At 38.8% G+C, this 22,647-nt stretch overlaps 1 protein-coding gene across 1 annotated transcript; it reads left to right on the top strand.

The window, feature by feature from the left end:
* Positions 1 to 8,692: 8,692 nt before the first annotated feature.
* LOC107776985 (NADH dehydrogenase [ubiquinone] iron-sulfur protein 8, mitochondrial) lies at positions 8,693 to 21,593 on the top strand (the record flags this gene model as incomplete). Its single annotated transcript, NM_001325229.1, is given in 8 exon segments — positions 8,693 to 8,785; positions 17,760 to 17,859; positions 19,093 to 19,146; positions 19,248 to 19,339; positions 19,499 to 19,612; positions 20,818 to 20,885; positions 20,962 to 21,073; positions 21,161 to 21,593. Coding segments are annotated over 8 exon segments (690 nt in total). The 3' UTR covers positions 21,257 to 21,593.
* Positions 21,594 to 22,647: the final 1,054 nt, after the last annotated feature.

The raw sequence follows: 22,647 nt of genomic DNA, 5'->3' as shown, positions 1-22,647 counted from the left end.
CTTCTATGTCACAAGGCAGAAAGTTGAACTCCAGCATACGGTCAATTAAGAAAGTGCCGCAATACCAATAAAGTATCCATAGCTCAAACACATCGCTCTTTCTGAAATGTATACCCTCATCTAGCCATACCAATTAGTAATAACATTTACCTAGTCATCTGAAACTGTCAATGATGCCTAAGGATTTATGACATCCCCTTTAGACTGAACCGCAACCTTACATATGCAAATCTCAATCCCACACAACATACCGCATATTCCATGCCATCCTATGATAATTATAAGAAGTTTAAAATCCACTCCGAGTCACAAGCAACTACGTACTCAACTAGTCAAGAACTTTCCATTTGATCTCACCTATGAGAAAATCACTATGCATCACATGATCCTCTCGCCAGTAGAAAGTATACATCTCTAACCGTGGTAGAAACCATTAATGAACTCTCCGAACCCCATTTGTACAAAACCAAACAGTCAGGACTGAATCCTTTTGACTGAACTAAGCTACGCAGGTAGCTAAAAACCCAAGAGCATTGCCACGAAATACGTGTAGAAATCATTACCTCATAAGCACCTAGAAAACTAATCATATCCCTTACCATACCGATCCAACCCACTATCAAGTTGTCCTATTTATCCGATTTCCTTTTGAATTACCTTCAAATTGATACTTCTCCTTGCCATAATACCACAAATCCTCAACCCAGACTCACCACGCGGAACCGATATACGCGGTCTACAATAATAGTATTGCCCATAAGGATAGATACACGAACAAATGAAACAAGAGACTCGCAGGGCAGATCCAAATAACGAGCAAAATATGATGACACATATGAAAAAGTTGAACCAGGATCAAATAATACAGAGGCATCCATGTGGGAAACTAAGACAATACTTGTGATCACAACATCTGAAGCAATAGCATCTGATCCGGCAGGGAGTGCATAGAAACGGGCCTGACCGCTACCTGGTCGGCCTCCCCATCTAGGGCGACCCCTAGCCGACTGACCTCCACCCCAAGCTGGTTGGGCAGGTGAGGAAGTAACTAGTGCTAAAGCCGAATGCTGACTTCTCTGCCGGGGTGAACCTCTCACGAGGTGGGGACAGAATCTCTTGATATGACCCACATCTCCACACTTAAAGCACATCTCTCGGCAAATGGCGGTGGGGACTGAAGGGAGCCCCGAGCATCGGAATACCCACTAGTAGAACCAGACATAGATGAGCCCTGAACTGATGGTGCTTGAGTCGAACTCTGAGCTGGAAGGGCACTAAGGGACGAATAACTCTATTGAGAACTATGTAACCCATGGTCAGATGATGCACCACGGTGAGATGGACGAGCCATTTGAGCATGTATAAAATAATGACCCCTATCATGGTGAGACTGACCTCTAGAAGGAATGCCACCAAAACTACTAGATCCATGAGGCCTCTTGGCCTCCCTCTCTACTCGCTCCTAGTGGCAAGCCGACTCTATCTCCGAGCAATGTCAACAACCTCCTCAAAAGAAGCACCAGTCACCCTCTCTCTAGTCAGAAAAATCTGTAGCTGATAAGTGAGGCCATCAATGAACCTCTTGATCCTCTCCCTATCTGTGGGAACCAGCCAGATAGCATGATGGGCCAGCTCGGAGAATCTCATCTCATATTGTGTCACAGTCATATCCTCCTGATGCAACTGCTCGAACTGCCAGCATAGCTCCTATCTGCGGGACTGCGGTACATACTTCTCTAGGAAGAGAATGGAGAACTGATGTCAGGTAAGGGGCGCTGCACTAACAAGCCTACGCCTCTCATACGTCTCCCACCAAGCGAAGGCAGCTCCAGGGAACTGAAAAGTAGTGAACGAGACCTCACTGGTCTCCAGAATACTCATTGTACGAATAATTCTTAATTATGCAGGTAATTAATTATTGAATTAGTGGAGAATTACCAAGTTAATTAAGAAAATTGATAATTAATTAAGACATTGTTGGATAAGACCCCACAAATGTGGCAGCAAACCTTGCCAATTGATGACTCTTAAAGTCACTTGATAAAGTGTCATCTTGAAAGCTTATTCATCACCTAAGTGGGCCCCACACCCACTAAGGTATAAAACCTCTAATTCATTAAGAGAGATGGATAAAAAATTCAGCAAGGTAATAATCTTAAGCAAAATTTCATACGAAATTATACTGCATAATAGCAACGGGATTTTTCGATTCTAAGGGAGTGCGGTGCAATCCTTCTAGAGAGTATCATACAGATTTCCCCCTACCTCGATCTGCTGTTACGTGTTGACGCAATTGACGTGTGTTAGAGGGATTGTCAAGAGAATCGACTCAGGTATGTTAAGGTTATCCCTTCTTTCCTTTTGGCACGATCCATACGATATAAACGAAACGAGTAAATGCACAACTTCTATAAATGACTCTATTCATAGAAGTATTAGATGTGCCTATGTTATTGATTTCCCATATGTGTTTATTATTCTATTGTCTGTTCATGGGTCTCACAAAATACGTAAGTTCATAAAGTTTATTTCATGATACTAATTAGAGTCATAATGGTCTTATGACAAGTCTGATAGATACATGAACAGATGAAACAAGAGACTCGCGGGGCAGATTCAAATAACGAGCAAAATATGATGACACATATGAAAAAGTGGAACCGGGATCAAATAATACAGAGGCATCCATGTGGCAAACTGAGACAATACTTGTGATCACAATATCTGAAGCAATAGCATCTGACCTGGCAGGGAATGCATAGAAACGGGCCTGACTGCCACTTGATCGGCTTCCTCTCTAGGGCGACCCCTAACTGACGGACCTTCACCGCAAGCTGGTTGGGCGGGTGAGGAAGTAACTGGTGCTGAAGCTGAATGCTGACTTCTCTGCTGGGATGAACCTCTCGCAAGGCAGGGACAAAATCTCTTGATATGACCTACATCTCCACACTTAAAGCAACATCTCTCAGCAAATAGCGGTGGGGACTGAAGGGAGCCCCCGAGCACCGGAATACCCACTAGCAGAACCAGACATAGATGAGCCCTGAACTGATGGTGCTTGAGTTGAACTCTAAGCTGGAAGGGCACTAAAGAACGAATGACTCTATTGAGAACTGTGAAACCTATGGTCAGATGATGCACCAAGGTAAGCTGGACGAGCCGTTTGAGCATGTCTGAAATGTTGACCCCTGCCGTGGTGAGACTGACTTCCAGAAGGAATGCCACCAAAACTACTGGATCCACGAGGCCTCTTGGCCTCCCTCTATACTGCTCTTGACGGCAAGCCGACTCTATCTCCCGAGCAATGTCAACAACCTCCTCAAAAGAAACGCCAGTCACACTCTCTCTAGTCAGAAAAATCTGTAGCTGATAAGTGAGGTCATCAATGAACCTCATGATCCTCTCCTTATCTGTGGGAACCAACCAGATAGCATGACGGGCCAACTCAAAGAATCTCATCACATATTGCGTCACAGTCATATCCTTCTAATGCAACTACACGAATTGCCTGCGCAGCTCCTCTCTACGTGACTGCAGTACATACTTCTCTAGGAAGAGAATGGAGAACTGATGCTAGGTAAGGGGCGCTGCACTAACAGGCCTACGCCTCTCATACGTCTCCCACCAAGTGAAGGCAGCTCCAGGGAACTGAAAAGTAGTGAACAAGATCTCACTGGTCTCCAGAATACCCGTTGTACAAAAAATTCTTAATTACACGGATAATTAATTAATTATTGAATTAGTGGAAAATTACCAAGTTAATTAAGAAAATTGATAATTAATTAAGACATTATTGGATAATAATTGACCCCACAAATGTGGCAGCAAGCCTTGCCAATTGATGACTCTTAAAGTCACTTGATAAGGTGTAATTTTGAAGGCTTATTCGTCACCTTAGTGAGACCCACACCCACTAAGGTATAAGACTTCTAATTCATTAAGAGAGATTGATAAAAAAGCCAGCGAGGTAACGATCTTAAGCAACATTTCATACGAAATTATACTGCATAATAGCAACGGGATTTTGCGATTCTAAGGGAGTGCGGTGCAATCCTTCTCAAGAATATCATACGGATTCCCTACTTCGATCCACCATTACGTGTTGTCGCAATTGACGTGTGTTAGAGGGATTGTCAAGAGAATCGGCTCAGGTATGTTAAGGTTATCCCTTCTTTCCTTTTGGCATGATCCATACGGATATAAATGAAACGAGTAAATGCACAATTTCCATAAATGACTCTATTCATAGAAGATTTAGAGGTGTCTATGTTATTGATTTCCCATATGTCTTATTATTATATTGTCTGTTCATGGGTCTCACAAAATACGTAAGTTCATAAAGTTTATTTCATGATATTAATTAGAGTCATAATGGTCTTATGACAAGTCTGATAGATACATGAACAGATGAAACAAGAGACTCGCGGGGCGGATTCAAATAACGAGCAAAATATGACGACACATATGAAAAAGTGGAACCAGGATCAAATAACACAGAGGCATCCATGTGGCAAACTGAGACAATACTTGTGATCACAACATCTGAAGCAATAGCATCTGATCTGGCACGGAATGCATAGAAACGGGCCTGACTGCCACTTGATCGGCTTCTTGTCTAGGGCGACCCCTAACTGACGGACCTCCAGTCTAAGCTGGTTGGGCGGGTGAGGAAGTAACTGGTGCTGAAGCCGAATGCTGACTTCTCTGCTAGGATGAACCTCTCGCAAGGCAGGGACAGAATCTTTTGATATGAACCACATCTCCACACTTAAAGCAATATCTCTCAGCAAATAGCGGTGGGGACTGAAGGGAGCCCCCGAGCACCGGAATACCCACTAGTAGAACCAGACATAGATGAGCCCTGAACTGATGGTGCTTGAGTTGAACTCTAAGCTGGAAGGGCACTAAAGAACGAATGACTCTATTGAGAACTGTGAAACCTATGGTCAGATGATGCACCAAGGTAAGCTGGACGAGCCGTTTGAGCATGTCTGAAATGTTGACCCCTGCCGTGGTGAGACTGACTTCCAGAAGGAATGCCACCAAAACTACTGGATCCACGAGGCCTCTTGGCCTTCCTCTATACTGCTCCTGACGGCAAGCCGACTCTATCTCCCGAGCAATGTCAACAACCTCCTCAAAAGAAGCGCCAGTCACCCTCTCTCTAGTCAGAAAAATATGTAGCTAATAAGTGAGGCCATCAATGAACCTCATGATCCTCTCCTTATCTGTGGGAACCAACCAGATAGCATGACGGGCCAACTCGAAGAATCTCATCACATATTGCGTCACAGTCATATCCTCCTGATGTAACTGCAAGAATTGCCTGCGCAGCTCTTCTCTACGTGACTGCGGTACATACTTCTCTAGGAAGAGAATGGAGAACTGATTCCAGGTAAAGGGCGCTGCACTAACAGGCCTACGCCTCTCATACGTCTCCCACCAAGTGAAGGCAACTCCAGGGAACTGAAAAGTAGTGAACAAGATCTCACTGGTCTCCAGAATACCCGTTGTATGAAAAATTCTTAATTACACGGATAATTAATTAATTATTAAATTAGTGGAACATTACCAAGTTAATTAAGAAAATTGATAATTAATTAAGACATTATTGGATAAGAATTGACCCCACAAACGTGGCAACAAGCCTTGCCAATTGATGACTCTTAAAGTCACTTGATAAGGTGTAATTTTGAAGGCTTATTCATCACCTTAGTGAGACCCACACCCACTAAGGTATAAGACTTCTAATTCATTAAGAGAGATTGATGAAAAAGTCAGCAAGGTAACGATCTTAAGCAACATTTCATACGAAATTATACTGCATAATAGCAACGGGATTTTGCGATTCTAAGGGAGTGCGATGCAATCCTTCTCAAGAATATCATACAGATTTTCCCCTACCTCGATCCGTTGTTATGTGTTGACGCAATTGACGTGTTCTAGAGGGATTGTCAAGAGAATCGGCTCAGGTATGTTAAGGCTATCCCTTCTTTCCTTTTGGAACGATCCATACGATACAAACGAAACTAGTAAAATCACAACTTCCATAAATGACTCTATTCATAGAAGTATTAGAGGTGCCTATGTTCTTGATTTCCCATATGTCTTATTATTCTATTGTCTGTTCATGGGTCTCACAAAATACGTAAGTTCATAAAGTTTATTTCATGATATTAATTAGAGGCATAATGGTCTTATGACAATTCTAAGATATTTTATTGACGTACTTCTCATGAATTGCATTCATGTACATTGACCCATGCCTATATATATATATATATATATATATATATATATATATATATATATATATATATATATATATATATATGGGATATGTGAAAAGGTTACGACGTTATATACGCACCACCACCCGATCAGATGGTATACGTTGATGATTTGCCCATAGTGGCCGAGATGATATGATGGGACACCCTCAGATGCTTGATAATGTTATGAACGCATATACCCATGCATGGTATGACATTTATACGCATATACATGACATTATAAGTATTAAATGATTCACAGAGCTATTCAGACTTACATGTCGAGTTTTTTACTCCATGTTTCTCTCGTGTATATTATTTACTGATTTTCATTCTTTACATACTCGGTACATTATTTGTACTGACGTCCCTTTTTCCTGGGAACATTGTATTTTATGCCCGTAGGTCCCGATAGACAGGTCAAGAGTCCTCCAAGTAGGCTATCAACTTAGCAAAAGATGTTAGTGCGCTCCATTTGCTCCGGAGTTGCTTGTTTGGTCAGTATGATTTAGACGCATATTGTTTGGTATGGTGGGGCCCTGTACCGACCTTTATGATAAATATGTACTCTTAGAGGCTTGTAGACAGATGTCATGTATACAGATACTTGTATGGCCTTGTCGGCCTATATTTTAAGTATATAATGGATCACATAGGCCTTACAGGCCCGTATGTCACATGTATGAGTTTCTATATCGGGTTGGGTTGTTCTATGTCGGATACTCCCTCATGTTTACTCTGGTTATCTCATGACGCCCCTTCTGCCCCACTTACCTATGATGATGTAATAAGAAAGATACGTTACGTTGGTACTCGGTTGAGTAAGGTACCGGGTTCCCGTCGCGGCCTATCAATTTGACGGTGTTGTTATATAGGAATGACGCCGCTTTATAGTGAATTGTGGTTATATAGGGGCTATTATAAAGAGGTGTCACTGAATATAAATCAATCATAATAGTAAGAAATTATTTATTTTGCTTAAAAAATAAACAAGTATTGTAGATTATACAGTATACTAATATGTGATATATCAAATTAAAAATCTAAACAAGAAATAATGCATACATTATACCAATCCTACATTACAATTTACCTATTACTAATATTAATTGGGGCATTTGCATCTATACCCGCTTTTTGGGTCACGTTTTAACTTGTGCCCGCTTTGGAAAAAAATTTGCAAGCGTACCTGCTTTTTTCGCGTAACTTCAGCATACGGGGCTGAAGTAGAAAAGGTAATCACGTAAAATTTCAACATTCTACTAGACGGGCCTAAAGTAGCAAAGGCAATACGCTTAAGTTTTTTTTTGTCCCGGATAAGCTTTTTCAAAAACTTCAGTAGAAGATGCTGAAGTTATTTAGTTCATTTGTAAAAACTTCAGCAACTGGATTCATTAGTTTTGTCATAAAATTGTTTCAAAAACTTCAGCAGAAGATGCTGAAGTTACTTAGTTCATTTGTAAAAACTTCAGCAACTGGATTCATTAGTTTTGTCATAAAGCTTTTTGAAAAACTTCAGCAGAAGATGCTGAAGTTACTTAGTTCATTTGGAAAAAATTTTAGCACTAAATAGGCTGAAGTTTTTTGTCCTGGATAAACTTTTTCAAAAACTTCAGCAGAAGATGCTGAAGTTATTTAGTTCATTTGTAAAAACTTCAGCACTATATAAGCTAAAGTTTTTGAAAAAGCTTATATAGTTTTTTGACCCATACAATCACTATATTGGATCTTCATTGTTTTCTTCTTTCTGAACGTTTTTATGGAGTAGATCAGTAATTACATTAGAAAAATGTGCCTTCAGTGGAAATAAATCAAATAATCATAAAGTTTAAGTGATATAAAGTGAAACTATTACTTTAACCCCACAGATCAATTCATTTGATTCAAACAAAAAAAGATTACATAAAAAATGCGAAAAAATGAAAAAAAATCGTGCAACTTATGTTAGTTGATTCATTGTTATTGATAAGTCGTAACAATGAAGACCAAATGCTAACCTGTGTTATCGTACTGAAAATATCTTAAGAAAACGAAGAAGGAGAAGGAAGAGGAGAAAGAGAGCTAAAGTTATTTAAAAAGTGAGTATAAGTAAAAATTTTATAAAAAATTAGTATATGTTAAATGGGGCGACCAAATAAGGCGGCCCGTGCAATTTTTACATATTAATCTTATTAATTTCTGCATAATTTGTCTTTCAAAAAAACGGCCCGTAAGTTAATAAGCATGCCGGGTCGGGTCCCTCAACGTTGTTTTTTAAACCAAGGTAAAAATGGAGCCGGCGTCACTAACGTTGTACTGAATCGTTAAAAGAGCAAAAACGAAACGAAGCGCACCGTCTTAGGATCCGTGACTGTCTCATAAGCCGGTGACCAAATCGACTAGTAACTGTAAACCGGGGCCATTTTAGTTACTGCTAATCGCTCTCTGCTTCTGAAGGGAGGAAACTCTTGTCAAATCCAATGGCCGCCATATTAGCTCGGAAATCTCTCTCTGCTCTTCGCTCTCGTCAGCTTGTAAGTCTCCTTTTATTTGCTCATTTAATTTATACTCGTCTGCCATTTATGTGTCATCAATTTTTGTAAGAAAATGCTCCTAAGAACCCTAATCTTGCATTTGACATCAATTTCAACCTTCGTGATAGTCAATTTCATCAGTTATAGCTTTCTTCAGCATCTGATTTACCCTTATGTTATCCTCAGGAGAAGGTAATGAAAACGACATCGTATTTAAGAATTAGTGTATGCTTTTGATTATTTGATACGTCACTTATTTTTTTTTTTTAAATTATGGTACTGGCTTAAATACTTTTGAACTGAGGAAGTTAGATAGAAAATAGGTAGAAATGGATGTTTATAGAAGCAAGGAAGATGGTGGGTGCTGGATTACCATTCAGATTTCCCATTGTCAACATTTTTTTTCCTGATAACCGAGTAATCCCCGAGAGCCAGTGGTGGAGGCGGAGGATTCGAAACTGGATAGATAATTGGTCCTGCTCTCTATCCTTCTCCACTTAACTGCCTGGCTTTTGTCTGCCGCAGCAGGGTTCAAACCCGTGACGTGCACCTAATCTTCACCTCATGTGTTGTGCTCTTATTATTGGATCAAAGCCCTGGGTCCCCTTAGTTAACACTCAGTACCTTTGTTCTTTTTACATGTCTTTGGTTTTTGACAAATGACGGATAGCCTGGTGATAAGGACCCTCCACCTCCAATTATAAGGTTGAGAATTGAGTTACATGAGAATCTCAGTGGGAAAGGTCTTCAGTTGGGCTGCTGGTTGGAGTGTGGGAAATAAATACATTTCCTTCATATTTTCCTTTAACTTTTAAGATATCATGTACAATGCATGCTGTTTGTTGAGAAATTTTGCCGGGAAATGAGAGGGGCAGCAGTTACTTGACTACTTTTTAGGTTCTTGGTAAGGCTGTATTGTGCTCCGGGCCCGGGCCTAAACGGGACAAACGGTCCCGGACCTAATGGTCCAAATGGGTGGGACCGTCCCACTGTGGTCCTAAGCCCACATGGTCCCGGGCTAAATGGGCCGGGCCCACGGGCCTAAACGGGCTTTTTCGTTCCGGACTATTTTTTTTTGATTTTTTTTTTATCTAAGGCAATTTCTTGTAAACTATATATGTATATACTAATATAAATTGCTTATATATAGCTATATATTTATATATAGTATATATAGTATGTATATATAATTATATATTGCTTTATATAATATATATTTTATATATATTATACATACTATATCTATATCTATAATATATATCTACAAATATATATATATATATATATATATATATTATATGTATTAGATATATATATTGCCTTATATATATATATAGCTTATATAATACCAAGGGGGTACGGGATCGCTTCCGAATGAGGTTCAGGAAATGAATTACAAAAACTTCAGCCCTGGCTAGCTACTAACTTCTAGGTAAACCTTAAACCACAGTGTTCCTCACAACCCTGTTCAATGGCCACCTGCCTAAACGAGTCCAACTGAACACCACTGGTTAGGTTGGCCTAACCAAGGTTTACGTCGAAATTGGTAACTGCCTGATCTATATAGTTCTTAACCCAATACCTCATCGGGGTGACACAGTAAACTCCTAGCTACAAAAACATGCTTAGTAAAACCTTCGAATACTAAGTTTAACACTAACCTATTTAGCCTATCATTTAGGCTAACAATACTGCAAATATTGAAGAGGGAGGGAGTAGAACAGTACCAGAGATCTCCTGTTTGTGGCCAAGTGACCTTTTGATTTTATTTCAGAATTCGAAATATTACAAGGGAGAGGATTTTTTTTACAAGAGAGAAACTAGAGAGAAGTCAGAGCGTTTTCTAAAGCTTTGGCTAATGCCTGCGTCCTCAAAAACTAAAATGATCCTTATATAATGGATCGGCTCATAAACAAACAAACCTAAAACAGTAAGATGGCCGACAAGATAAAAAGGAAATTCTACATTATCAAAACCGGACAAACTACTTTATAAAAGTAGATTCCCTTCAATAATGGAAGGGTCCGTCACTTTATTAAAGTTGTCCTTATTACCCCAATAATTCATTTTATGGGGCCTTCATTTCTTTCATTTCTTAGCTTTTCCTTTGTCTTCTTTTCTCGCAGAAGATTCTTCTGTAGCTTCCTTCAATTTTGCAAGGAAGTCTTCAATCTCATCAATGTTTATTTCTGTGTCAGAGGTGCTTTGTGCTTCTCCTGCTACACATCCTTCTTCATCTGAAGTGTTTCCCATAGATGTCATTGATATGTCATCTCCTATTTTTGCCTCGAATTTTTTGCAAGATCTTTCTTTATTTCCTCGAAGTATGAAGCGAGGATTTCTTTCTTGGATATAGCTCCTTTTTTCATTTGGAGCTTTCTGGTAACTTGTTGGAAGAGGCTTATTTCACCTTCATCAATATTCGTTTTCTCTTGTTTGACATAGATTTCAATTTTGTCCTGGATTTGCTGGATTAATTCTTCGCCAAATAATTTTCCTTGCTGATTTGTTTGAACCAATTTGGTCCAGAACTTGTTATAAACAATCCTTTGAAGGCAAGAAATTCCTTCACTAGTATAACCAGTTTCGACATCCCATTTCATTATCCAGGGAATTGAAAATTCTATAAAGAAATACATAGCAGCAATACCATCGTAAAAGATATTATCTTTTTGTAAGGAAATAATTTTGGGAGATATGTCTACCCATTGAGTATATAAACTCTTAAATAAAGTAGGAAGTATTTCTTATGATGGACCATATAATTTCCACCATTTGAAGAACCAATTGGGAATCTGTTGACTGTTCATATTAGAACAGAGCTTAATGAACCATGAGTGTCTCTTATTAGGATTCTCATAAAGAAAAGTTTTATTAAAACTTTCAACATAGTCCCAATAATTAAATTTGACTGAGACTTTTTGATCAGGATGAGTGTATTCTCGATCCTTAAGGGTACTAATACCCCATTCATCCGAAGGTATTACTTTCTTAATAATAATCTTTGAAAAACTATAAGTTTTCCTGGTGTTTGCAGGATAAAAGTGCTGAATTTCAGCTGATCCTGTTGTTGAGAGTATAATCTCATAGTGCATCTTGTATTTATAAGCAGGAGTAGCATATGACGCTGTATCAAAATACTTGGCCATTAATTGCCAAGGGTTATCCTTCCATTTAAGGTCGGATTGTTCCAAAAGAATTATTAACTCTTTTGTGTCCTTTCGGTTATAAACCTCAAGGTTCTCATTACTATCCTCTGATATGATTGAGGAGTAGGTTGGTACATTAGATGATGTACCTTCATCTTTTCTGGATTGTATAAAATCCATGAACTCCTTGTATAAAGAATGGTCGGTATTACCTCCTGCTATATTAGCAACAATTACTTTTTGGTTTCCTATTTGGGCGAGAATATTATCCCCTCTACCATCGGTAGATGCCCTTCCTCTTCCCCTTTGTCGAGGAGGTCTGTATGTAGGCCTCATAATCTGTGGAACAAAAGAGAGAACTATCAGTTCAAATATTCTCTTGTAAGAAAATCAGGAAGGGTATTATTAGACCCTTTTTTGTATATTATTTCAAAATCAAAAGGGGCTAATAAAGCTTGCCACCTTGCAAACATTTATTTGGAAACATCATGTTTAAAATCTTTGTCAAAGATAAACTTTGCAGCTTGACAATCAGTTTTAATAAAAAATTTCTGATTGTATAAATCAGTTTGGAATTTCATAACACATTTAACGATAGCAAGAATTTCTTTAGCTATAGTCGCATAATTCTTCTGGGATTCATTCCATTTTCTAGAATAAAATTGAAGTTTCATGATCTAATTGTTCTCCGACATGAACATCATAAAATGTGGGGGGTTGGAAAAATGAAGTTTCATCAATATGAGTCATTTCATCAATATGCTTTCTAATTCTAGGTCTAGGAGAAGGGTTAGGATTAGGATTATTACTACTTTCACCTTTACTATTTTTGTTACTGCTTTTTTAAAAAATACCAAATACATTTTTAGGTGCCATAATTTAAATACGAAATTAAATTAAAAAAGCTAACACAAATATTAAACACACAAATGAAATACGAAAATATAATACGTAAAGTAAACACAAAAATTAAGCACTAAAATGATACGCAAAAATTATATATTAAAATTAGGAGATGGAACGAGTGTACCGTGATTAAATATTGAAACTTGAAGAAATTGCCCAAAAAATTGCTCCAAATACTTGACGAATTAATTTGAAGCTTGAAAGTTGCTCCAAAAAATTTGCCCAAATACTTGAAAATTGAAACTTGAAAGTTATCACTTGATACTTGATAGTTGATAGTTGATACTTGATAGTAACAAAATTGAGAGAATAATATAGAATATAGATAGAATATTAGAATGTAAGAGATTTGAGAGAGAAGATTGATTTTTTGTGGGAAAAAATGAAGAAGAATGGGGGTATTTATAGTAGAAAATAGGGCCAAAGTGTAATTTAATAAACTTAGGGGTTATATTAAAAGTTTGGGAGGGTTAGGGGGTGTGGGGGGGGGGGGTAGGGGCTGTTTGGACCGTTGGCAACAACTATTTTTGCAATTTAAGCTGTTGCCCAACGACTAGTTTTTTTTTTTTAAAAAAAAAACTGGCGGGATGGGACGAAACGGGACGAAATGGTCGTCCCGTCCCATCCCGTGTCCCGTTTAACATTGGCCCATCCTATTTAACTTGAAGCGGGACGGGACCGGGACGGTACGTCCCATCCCGTTGGACAGCCATAGTAGCAGGTGAAGCTCAGAGCCCCTCGGACACAGAAATCAATATTGAAGAAATTGAAGATTTCCTTACAAAGCTGAAGGAAAATGTCGAAGAATCTTCAAAGAAAAACAACAAAGGGAAAAGCAAAGTCTGAATTATTGAAGGCCCCATCAGATAAATTATTGGGGTAATAAAGACAACTTTAATAAAGTAAAAGGTCCCTCCATCATTGAAGGGAATCTGCTTTTATAAAGCAATTTGTCCGTTTGTAATTATAGAACTTTATCTTTTTATCTTGTCGGCCACACCTGTAATTATTTTGTTGGCCAGTTCTACTTTTTAGTTTTGTTTGTTTGTAGGCTGATCCATTATATAAGGATCATTTTCCATTCTTTAGAGGTAAGCGTTAGCAAAAGTATTAGCTCTGCCTTCTCTCTAGTCTCTCGCTCTACTTGTAAAAAACCCTTCTGTAATATTTTCCATTTTGAAATAAAATCAAAAAGGTCGCTTGGCCACAACTCAGGGTCTCTGGTACTGTTCTTCTCCTTTTCTTTTTCATTTTGCAGTACTGTTAAGGTAAGTGTTAAACTTGGTTCTCGAAGGTTATCTACTATGCATGTTTGGTAGTTAGGAGTTTACTGTGTCAACCCGATGGGGTTTTGGGTTAAGAACTATATAGACCAGGCAGTTACCAATCTTGACAATAGACCTTGGTTAGGCCAACCTAACCGGTGGGGCTTGTAAGCCTGTTTAGGCAGGTGGTCTATATATTAGATATATATGTAGTTTATATGTATTAGATATATATATATAGTTTATATGTATTAGATATATAATATATATACTATATCAAATTTAAACACAAAATAAATTGCAAAGAAATATTCAAGGGAATATCTTATAATTTTTATTATTACGACATTAACAAAAAATGGCAATATCTTTCTTAGTCTTCCTCCCTCCAATGGAATGAGCACAACAAGTTATGAGTTGTAATAGCAATGCGATAATCTATATGAGTAAATAAATAACGCAAATATTGTTCATATTCATGTTTGTATTTACAAATATCGCTTTTTTACGGTTGCGAAGGACGGTGTCTATTTCAGACAACCAGTTCGGGTTCATGCCGGGACGATCTACCACAGAAGCTATCCACCTTATTAGGAGGATGGTGGAACAGTACAGAGATAAGAAGAAGGATCTCCACATGGTGTTTATTGATCTGGAGAAAGCGTACGATAAGGTTCCTAGGAAGGTCTTATGGAGCTGCTTAGAGGATAAAGGGGTCCCGAGTAACTATATTAGGGTGATTAAAGACATGTATGATGGAGCTAAGACTCGGGTTAGGACAGTAGGAGGCGACTCTGAACACTTTCCAGTTATTACGGGATTGCACCAAGGGTCTGCGCTCAGCCCATTCCTATTTGCCCTAGTGATGGATGCACTGACTCATCATATTCAAGGGGAGGTTCCATGGTGCATGCTATTTGCTGATGACATTATTCTAATTGACGAGACAAGAGGCGACGTCAACGAGAGGCTAGAGATTTGGAGACATGCTCTTGAGTCTAAAGGTTTCAAGTTGAGTAGGACGAAGACGGAATACCTCGAGTGCAAATTTGGAGTTGAGCCGACGGAAGCGGGAGTTGAAGTGAGGCTTGACTCTCAAGTCATTCCCAAGAAAGATAGTTTCAAGTACCTTGGATCGGTTATTCAGGGGATCGGGGAGATTGACGAGGATGTCACACACCGTATAGGGGTGGGGTGGATGAAGTGGAGGTTAGCGTCGGGAGTTTTGTGTGACAAGAAAGTGCCACCGTTACTAAAAGGTAAGTTTTATAGAGCAGTGGTTAGGCCTGCCATGTTGTATGGAACTGAATGTTGGCCGGTAAAGAACTCACACACCCAGAAGATGAAAGTAGCAGAGATGAGGATGTTGAGGTGGATGTGCGGGCATACAAGGATGGATAAGATTAGGAATGCTGATATTCGAGAGAAGGTGGGTGTGGCCCCCATGGAGGACAAGATGCGGGAAGTAAGACTCAGATGGTTTGGGCACATTCAGAGGAGGAGCACTGATGCACCGGTGAGGAGGTGTGAGCGACTGACTGTAGTGGGCACGCGGAGAGGTAGAGGGAGACCTAAGAAGTATTGGGGAGAGGTGATCAGACAGGACATGACGCGACTTAGGATTACTGAGGACATGACCCTTGATAGGGAATTATGGAGGTCGAGCATTAAGGTTGTAGGTTAGGGGAGAGGGTGAATATTTCTACAGCACAACTGAGAGAGACTATCTAGTTAGGAGTTAGACTAGGAATGTCAGTGGTCGTCTATTGATGCAGGGCTTTACCTTCTAGTTGTACTATACCAGCCATCTAATTCGTATTTCGTATTTCGTATCCTGTATTTCATATTTCGTATCTCTTATATATTGTTGTTATTTTATTACGCATTTTTATGGTACTAATATATTATCTCCTATTGCTTTTTTTGAGCCGAGGGTCTCCTGGAAACAGCCTCTCTATCCTTCGGGGTAGGGGTAAGGTCTGCGTACATATTACCCTCCCCAGACCCCACTTGTGGGATTATACTGGGTCGTTGTTGTTGTTGTTGTTGTTGTTGTTGCTTCTTTACGGTTGCGCGAGGCCATCCTTTACAAGTAGGATTAAAAACTCTTCTAATATAATGCACAAAATGAGGGTTAGAAGGAAAACTATATGGTAAGCACATAACAGTAACCATTTTTGCCAATTCTTCACGATCTTTATTTGGATCATAATATAAAATGCTACCGGTAACAGTGTTAATTCCCGGTTGAACTAGATTTGACCCTGTACTAGGGTTAACCGTACTATCTACACTTGTCCCCTCTTGCGCAGCTTTCATTTGTAAATATCTAGCTTTATCTCTAGGGTGTGTCTTTATGTGTCTAGTCAAACTACCCGTACCGCTACGGTCTCCAGTAAATTTATGAGCCATCAAATACCCACAAGTTTTACACTTAGCCTTATTTTGTTCTCTTAGTTAAGTAAAAAAGTGCGAAACAAGAGATGTTTCGGATCGTTTAGAAGGTTGTCTATTAAAAGTAGAGGTTACTACAGGAGGGTCAGGCGGGGCATCAGTTGAGTTATTAACAGGACTAGTAGGTGTATCATCTAAATCCGTTGCGTTTCATCTAAATCATCATTTTCCTCTACATTTTCAAAGATAGTTTGATTAGGATAAAGAGCATTCATAACTTCTTCATTTAATTGTTGACCTGGTGCAACATCATGGCAAAATTGACTATCGGAAAATTGAAAACAAGGGTTATCACTATCAAGAATAACAGATGGAGGAGGACGGGTAACAGGTCTGGGTCGGGGAGCCGGGGGAAGAGTAGTAGCTTGGCGACTAGATTCACCAATTTTAGATTTTCCCTTACCCTTACCCCCAAATATTTTTTCCAAAGAAAAGTCCATATTAATTATAATTATACTAAATAAAACACACAAAACTATAATATTAAAACTTAAGAGTTGGAACGAGTTTACCGAATTGACGAACAACTTCTTGAAAATTGAATATCGTTGAAGACTTGAAGACTTGAATACTTCAATTCACCAACTTCACAATTTTTCACGAAATTGCAATAATAAAGTAAGCAATTATAGAAGAAAATTAGAGAGAGATTGATGAATTTGTGAGTAAAAATGAATGAATGAGGGGTATATAGTTGAGAATAGGGAAAAAGTATAATTATAAAAAGTTTGGGGGCCAAATGACTATTTTTGAAAGTGCCAAACGGCTAAAAATGCAGTCCAACGGCTACATTTTAAATTCTGACCGTTGGCCCTTTTTTTTTTTAAAAAAAAATTAGCCGTTGGGCCCGTTTGACCAGGTTGAACCGGCCCATGCCCTCTTGCCGGTCCCGGGCTAAACGGTCCCGGGCTCGCGGGCTTTTTGGCAAGGACCGACCCACTGTGGGCTTTTGGATCGCCAGAGACCGGCCCATTTGAACCGGCCTGTTTGGCTTGTTTGGCACGCGGTCCCGGGCCGCTCCTGGGCTGGGCCGCCCACAATACACCCTTAGTTCTTGGTCAATATGCTTTCTTGTATGTGTACATAGACATGGTTACATGCAGGCACTTGCATACATAAATGTGTATGTATTTGTGCATTTCTATGTTTTATGGTGTAAGAGAATGGTTTGACACCTTATTCTTCCTATGGGGACTATAGGTTTTGGCAGGACAAGCATGGCAAGGGGCTAATACATCTAATGGAACTCTGCTTGGTACTCGAACATTTGCTACCAAGCATTCGTTTTCAACTGACAAAGGTTCGTACTCTGCTCTTCAAATCCATCCTAGATCTATCATCCCCTTTTTCTCTGTGTCTGTTAGCATATGAGGCATGTAATGGAATGCCATAGCATTAGACAAAAAGGTTGTAGTTCACTACTAATGAGCTTTAGTGGGGATATGAATTTTAAGCATTGCGGTATGCGATACTCCTTCCTTTCCTATTGGGTTGTCCACTTAGATGAGCTCAGTTGCCAAGGGAGGAGTAGAAAATGATATGCTTAGAATTTGATGGGGACTTTGTTCATAATTGGATTTCAGAGTTAAACAAGACTAGATTAGATCAATAGAATCTTCTGTGATATTTAAAATGATTATTACTTTCCTTGGAAAATTTTGAGAGGAAAGTGAGTCAAGCATTTTCCCATGGAGGGAAATATATTAAATCTGTCTACACATGATAGCAATGTTATGCATATTGTTATGTCCGCTATCCGATCTCTATTGTGGCTAAGAAAGTACGTTCAAAGTAGCTCATAACATGGTATGTAGTTATCTATTCTGGATGGGACCATGCAAATTGTTGCAAGTGGAAACCCCCTGGGTTCTCCTTTCTACTGTGCCATCAAATTTTCTGTTGGAAAATTGTGAGAAACTTTAAAGAGATGAATTACTAAGTTTCATGCATTCTGGTTTATCTTTCCAGGGTAATCCTAATTTAATATAGAAGGTCAGACTCATGCTTTAACTTGTCCAATATTTGCTGGAAACCTGATGCATATACTAGAAAGGTTAACGGTATTTGTTGTACGCCTAAAAGCATGAACTTTGCTATATATATGTTTTCACCAAAAAGCTGATGAATGGGATGAAACTTGGGAAAATTTTCTTTTTTCTATAAAAAAAAATTTAAGCTATAGCTGCAAACTGGGAATGCATTTTGAGAGGTAACTCTCAGTTGCATGCTTTATATAGGATTGTATTTAATGGGGATTGCGCCACTTTCTCTATTGCACACCACTTTAAATGGCAGAGTGCCTGGGGTTTCTGATAAATGCAGGGCAATGTGGCAACCAGTTCTTTAGGGTGTGAATTGAATAGAATGCTTTAAATGATTCGGAGCAGTAATTTACTCTGGTGGCAAAGTAGTTAGTTCTACTCAACTCATAGTCATTGGTTTATTATTTGTGGTCTGAATCTTCTTGGTGCCTTAAGTTTTTGGTGATTCTCAGTCGAAATTTAATGACTCACTACTTTTTCTATTGTCCCAGATGATGAAGAACGAGAACAGCTAGCAAAGGAGCTATCTAAAGATTGGAATTCAGGTAAATCATTTTAAAGAACTCTCACTTTGCGTAGCGTTGTGATTCCTCTGGCACTGCCTTGAGGCATCATTACCTGCTTCTGATTTTTTGACTAAATGCAGTCTTTGAGCGAAGCATAAATACACTATTTTTGACTGAAATGGTTCGAGGTCTGATGCTGACGCTCAAGTACTTCTTTGAAAAGAAAGTGACTGTAAGTCTCATGCTTCTACTGGTATTTACCTTAAAATTATTCATGTTCGGTTGCACATTGACCGGGTCTCCATCTCAGCTACGGTGGTGGTATCGTTCTACATGCTAACCTCTTGGTCTTTACTTTTGAGCAGCAAATGAAATAACCATTTTATTGCAGATTAACTATCCATTTGAGAAGGGCCCTTTAAGCCCTCGTTTTCGTGGAGAACACGCCCTTCGGCGTTATCCTACTGGAGAGGAAAGATGCATTGCATGTAAACTTTGTGAAGCTGTAAGTGTCAACTTGCTATGATTATAATTGCAGCTGCAATTTTGTTTACACTATTGATTCCTCAGGCTTGTTTCCATCATTGTTCAATGTTGGTTACCTTCATATAGGAGGAGGAGTGTAAGTGAAATATGTCTTTTAGGTGCTAACCACGAGAGTAGAGAAACTGCTTGAGTGAACTCCGTCTTTTCTAAATCAAATTTCCTGACCTTAGGTAGGACAATGTTGCTTGAGTTGGCAATATATGCATTACTGGGAAACCGGTACCATGTTGAATTGTGTGAAGGATCTCATATAAATTATGTCTTTAGTAGTTAAAGCTACTTCTTGAATTGCAAGAGAAAGATGTGAAATGGTGGTAACCAATAGCCAAAATAAGAATGGTGAACGTTTAACTTCCTTTGTTGGCTCTAGGGGTGAGTATTATTTGCTGTAAGCTGAAAATATCAGTTTCAAACGGGACCAATTAATTAAGTATATTATGAAATATATAAGTTCAATACTCCTGGTATGTATGAAATATATGATATACGGTTAGTTTATGATGAAATGTGGATAGAGGGATACTTTAGTGAGTGATCACATTTGATATATCAGAGAGATTTCAATAAATAACTAATATATCAAATTTAGGCCCACAAAGTGTAATTTAGGGAGAAAATAAAAATTTTCGGTACGGAAATCTCTTAACTAAAAGACCAAAAAAGCTGAATCGAACGAGGTGAAGTTTAATCAAACAGGTTTATTCTGGTCCAAAGATCAGTTTGTCTGTTTAAAAACCAAAATCAAGTGAACCCAAACCAGTAAAATCGCCGTACCACCCTATATTGGCACTATTTTGGTGCAGTCCAATTTGAAAGAAGCTTCCTATGTGAACTATGGTGGAGCCAGATTTCCAGCAAGGGGGTCAAAATATAAAAGAAGTAAACACACTGAAGAAGCCAAAGGGATTCAATATATAGTATATATACACAAAAAAGTGACCTAGGGAGTCGACATACAGTAAATCTACATAAAATAAAAAAATCTATCTAGCGATATATTGTAATTTCCGGCAAAGGGGTGTCGCTTGACACCCCTTGGTTCAATGTGGCTCCGCCACTGCGACTATTGGACGAGGGTAAGCTAGTGATAAAGTCCATTGAGATTTCCTGCTGAAGTATATGATTGCCATTGCTAATGAAACAATTCATCGGGCTTCTTAACAGATTTGCCCTGCTCAAGCTATTACTATCGAGGCTGAAGCGCGAGAAGACGGGAGTCGTCGAACAACTAGGTACACTTTTGTGAGTCTGCGGATGTTACATTAGATATTCAGACATCCATGCTCATGTGTTTATTAACTTCAACAGGTATGATATTGATATGACGAAGTGCATCTACTGTGGATTCTGCCAAGAAGCCTGCCCTGTTGATGCCATTGTTGAGGGGCCCAACTTTGAATTTGCAACTGAAACTCATGAGGTTAGTATATTGGTTGTTTCAAAGCACAAAATTTGAAATAAATAAATTCTGCACTACTGGAGGTGACTAATTTGTCGTATGTATCAGGAACTCCTTTACGACAAGGAGAAGCTTCTTGAGAATGGAGATCGATGGGAAACTGAGATTGCAGAGAATTTGAGATCTGAAAGCCTCTACCGTTGAGTTCTTTCATCAGATACATGCTGAAGATTTCTTGCTTTGTAAGAAATTCACAAAATAAAGAGACTAGCTGAATGCACTTATTTGTCCTTTCCCTTGTCTTTTGATTGCTTAGCCTCTTTCGTTTACATACAAAAATGTGAAAGAAATAGAGCAGGATCTTGAACGTCTAAAACCAGATGATGAACTGCTGTTTGGTATGGCAAGATGACTTATTTGTAAAAGTAACGTCCATGGTCATAGATTTGAGTGTAATAGGAGTTTCACTCTGTCTTGAGGAATTGGGATGAGCTGCTCTGATTTGCCTGTCATACCAATGTAAATTGGTCATCATATAAAGGTCCTTTTAATATGGAACCTTGATACTATGACTAGTAGTAGCTATTACTGTTTGAATTACTGCTTGTTGCTCAGGATGGATCTGAATGATCATGCCAGTCCTAAACGATTTAAGTTTTTTTTCTTCTAGTGCTGCCTCTTTCCTTGCAAACGCGCTGTCTCAAGAAATGATAATTGTTGCTGCAAAGCAGCACCTGGTTCCTGTTGCACTTACTTTAGTTGGGTGGGTTTAATAATGGAGGATGGGGAACTCGAGAGTAAAAATGGATTCTAAAATTAATGAACAGATTGATGTTAGTCAAACTTTAGGTGTTAATAATGAACCTTGAGTTCCTTTGTTGTACTTTCCGAATTTTGGAGATTCTAAGTGATGGTGAAACGGGTTGGCGCTTCTGCATGGTAGAAATGACACCAGATAGCCACTCGAAGGGCTGTTATTTAAGAATGCCAGTGCGTTCTGAATTTCAATTTTTTAGTTTAATTTTTCGGGACAAAAATATCTTGAAGTTAAAATTTTTAGTTTAAAATTTCAGGATAAAATAAGTGCTTGCTAATTTCTAAATAACATCTTTGAGAATGGTTATCCGTGCACCTATCCCTTCTGCATGTTGCAGGCCCAACCCTACCCATAGGACAGAATATACGATAAGGGGGGGGGGATTTTATTTTGTATCTCATATAATTGATACTAGTTGTATGAGATAACTTTTTTGTCTCACAGTTTTGTGGACCCAAATTTCTATGGACCCAGAAGTGTAAGATTGAGGTCCAAAAATTGATGAGACACAAAATAAAACTTGTCCCATTTGAATCATAGGAGTAATAAATAGCGTGGTGGCCGATGTCCGTCTTGTCGGACAAAATAGTATTAAGTTGAGATCGATGGAGGCGTAAAATTATTTTTAAGACATTTACATGAAGTAGAAGATAATGGAGCACGTGGTTGTGGCATGAAGAAGGTGATGTGTCGATCGTTGTTCACGTGTTATTTCATTCCCCGAGCTCCCCTGCAAATGCCCATTCCGATAATTTTGCAAAACTCGTGCCCATCTCCA

Source organism: Nicotiana tabacum, chromosome 7 (assembly GCF_000715075.1).
Source record: "Nicotiana tabacum cultivar K326 chromosome 7, ASM71507v2, whole genome shotgun sequence".
NCBI lineage: Eukaryota > Viridiplantae > Streptophyta > Magnoliopsida > Solanales > Solanaceae > Nicotiana > Nicotiana tabacum.
The sequence above is the reverse complement of the archived record's forward strand: the minus strand, read 5'-3'. Positions and strand labels throughout refer to the sequence as shown.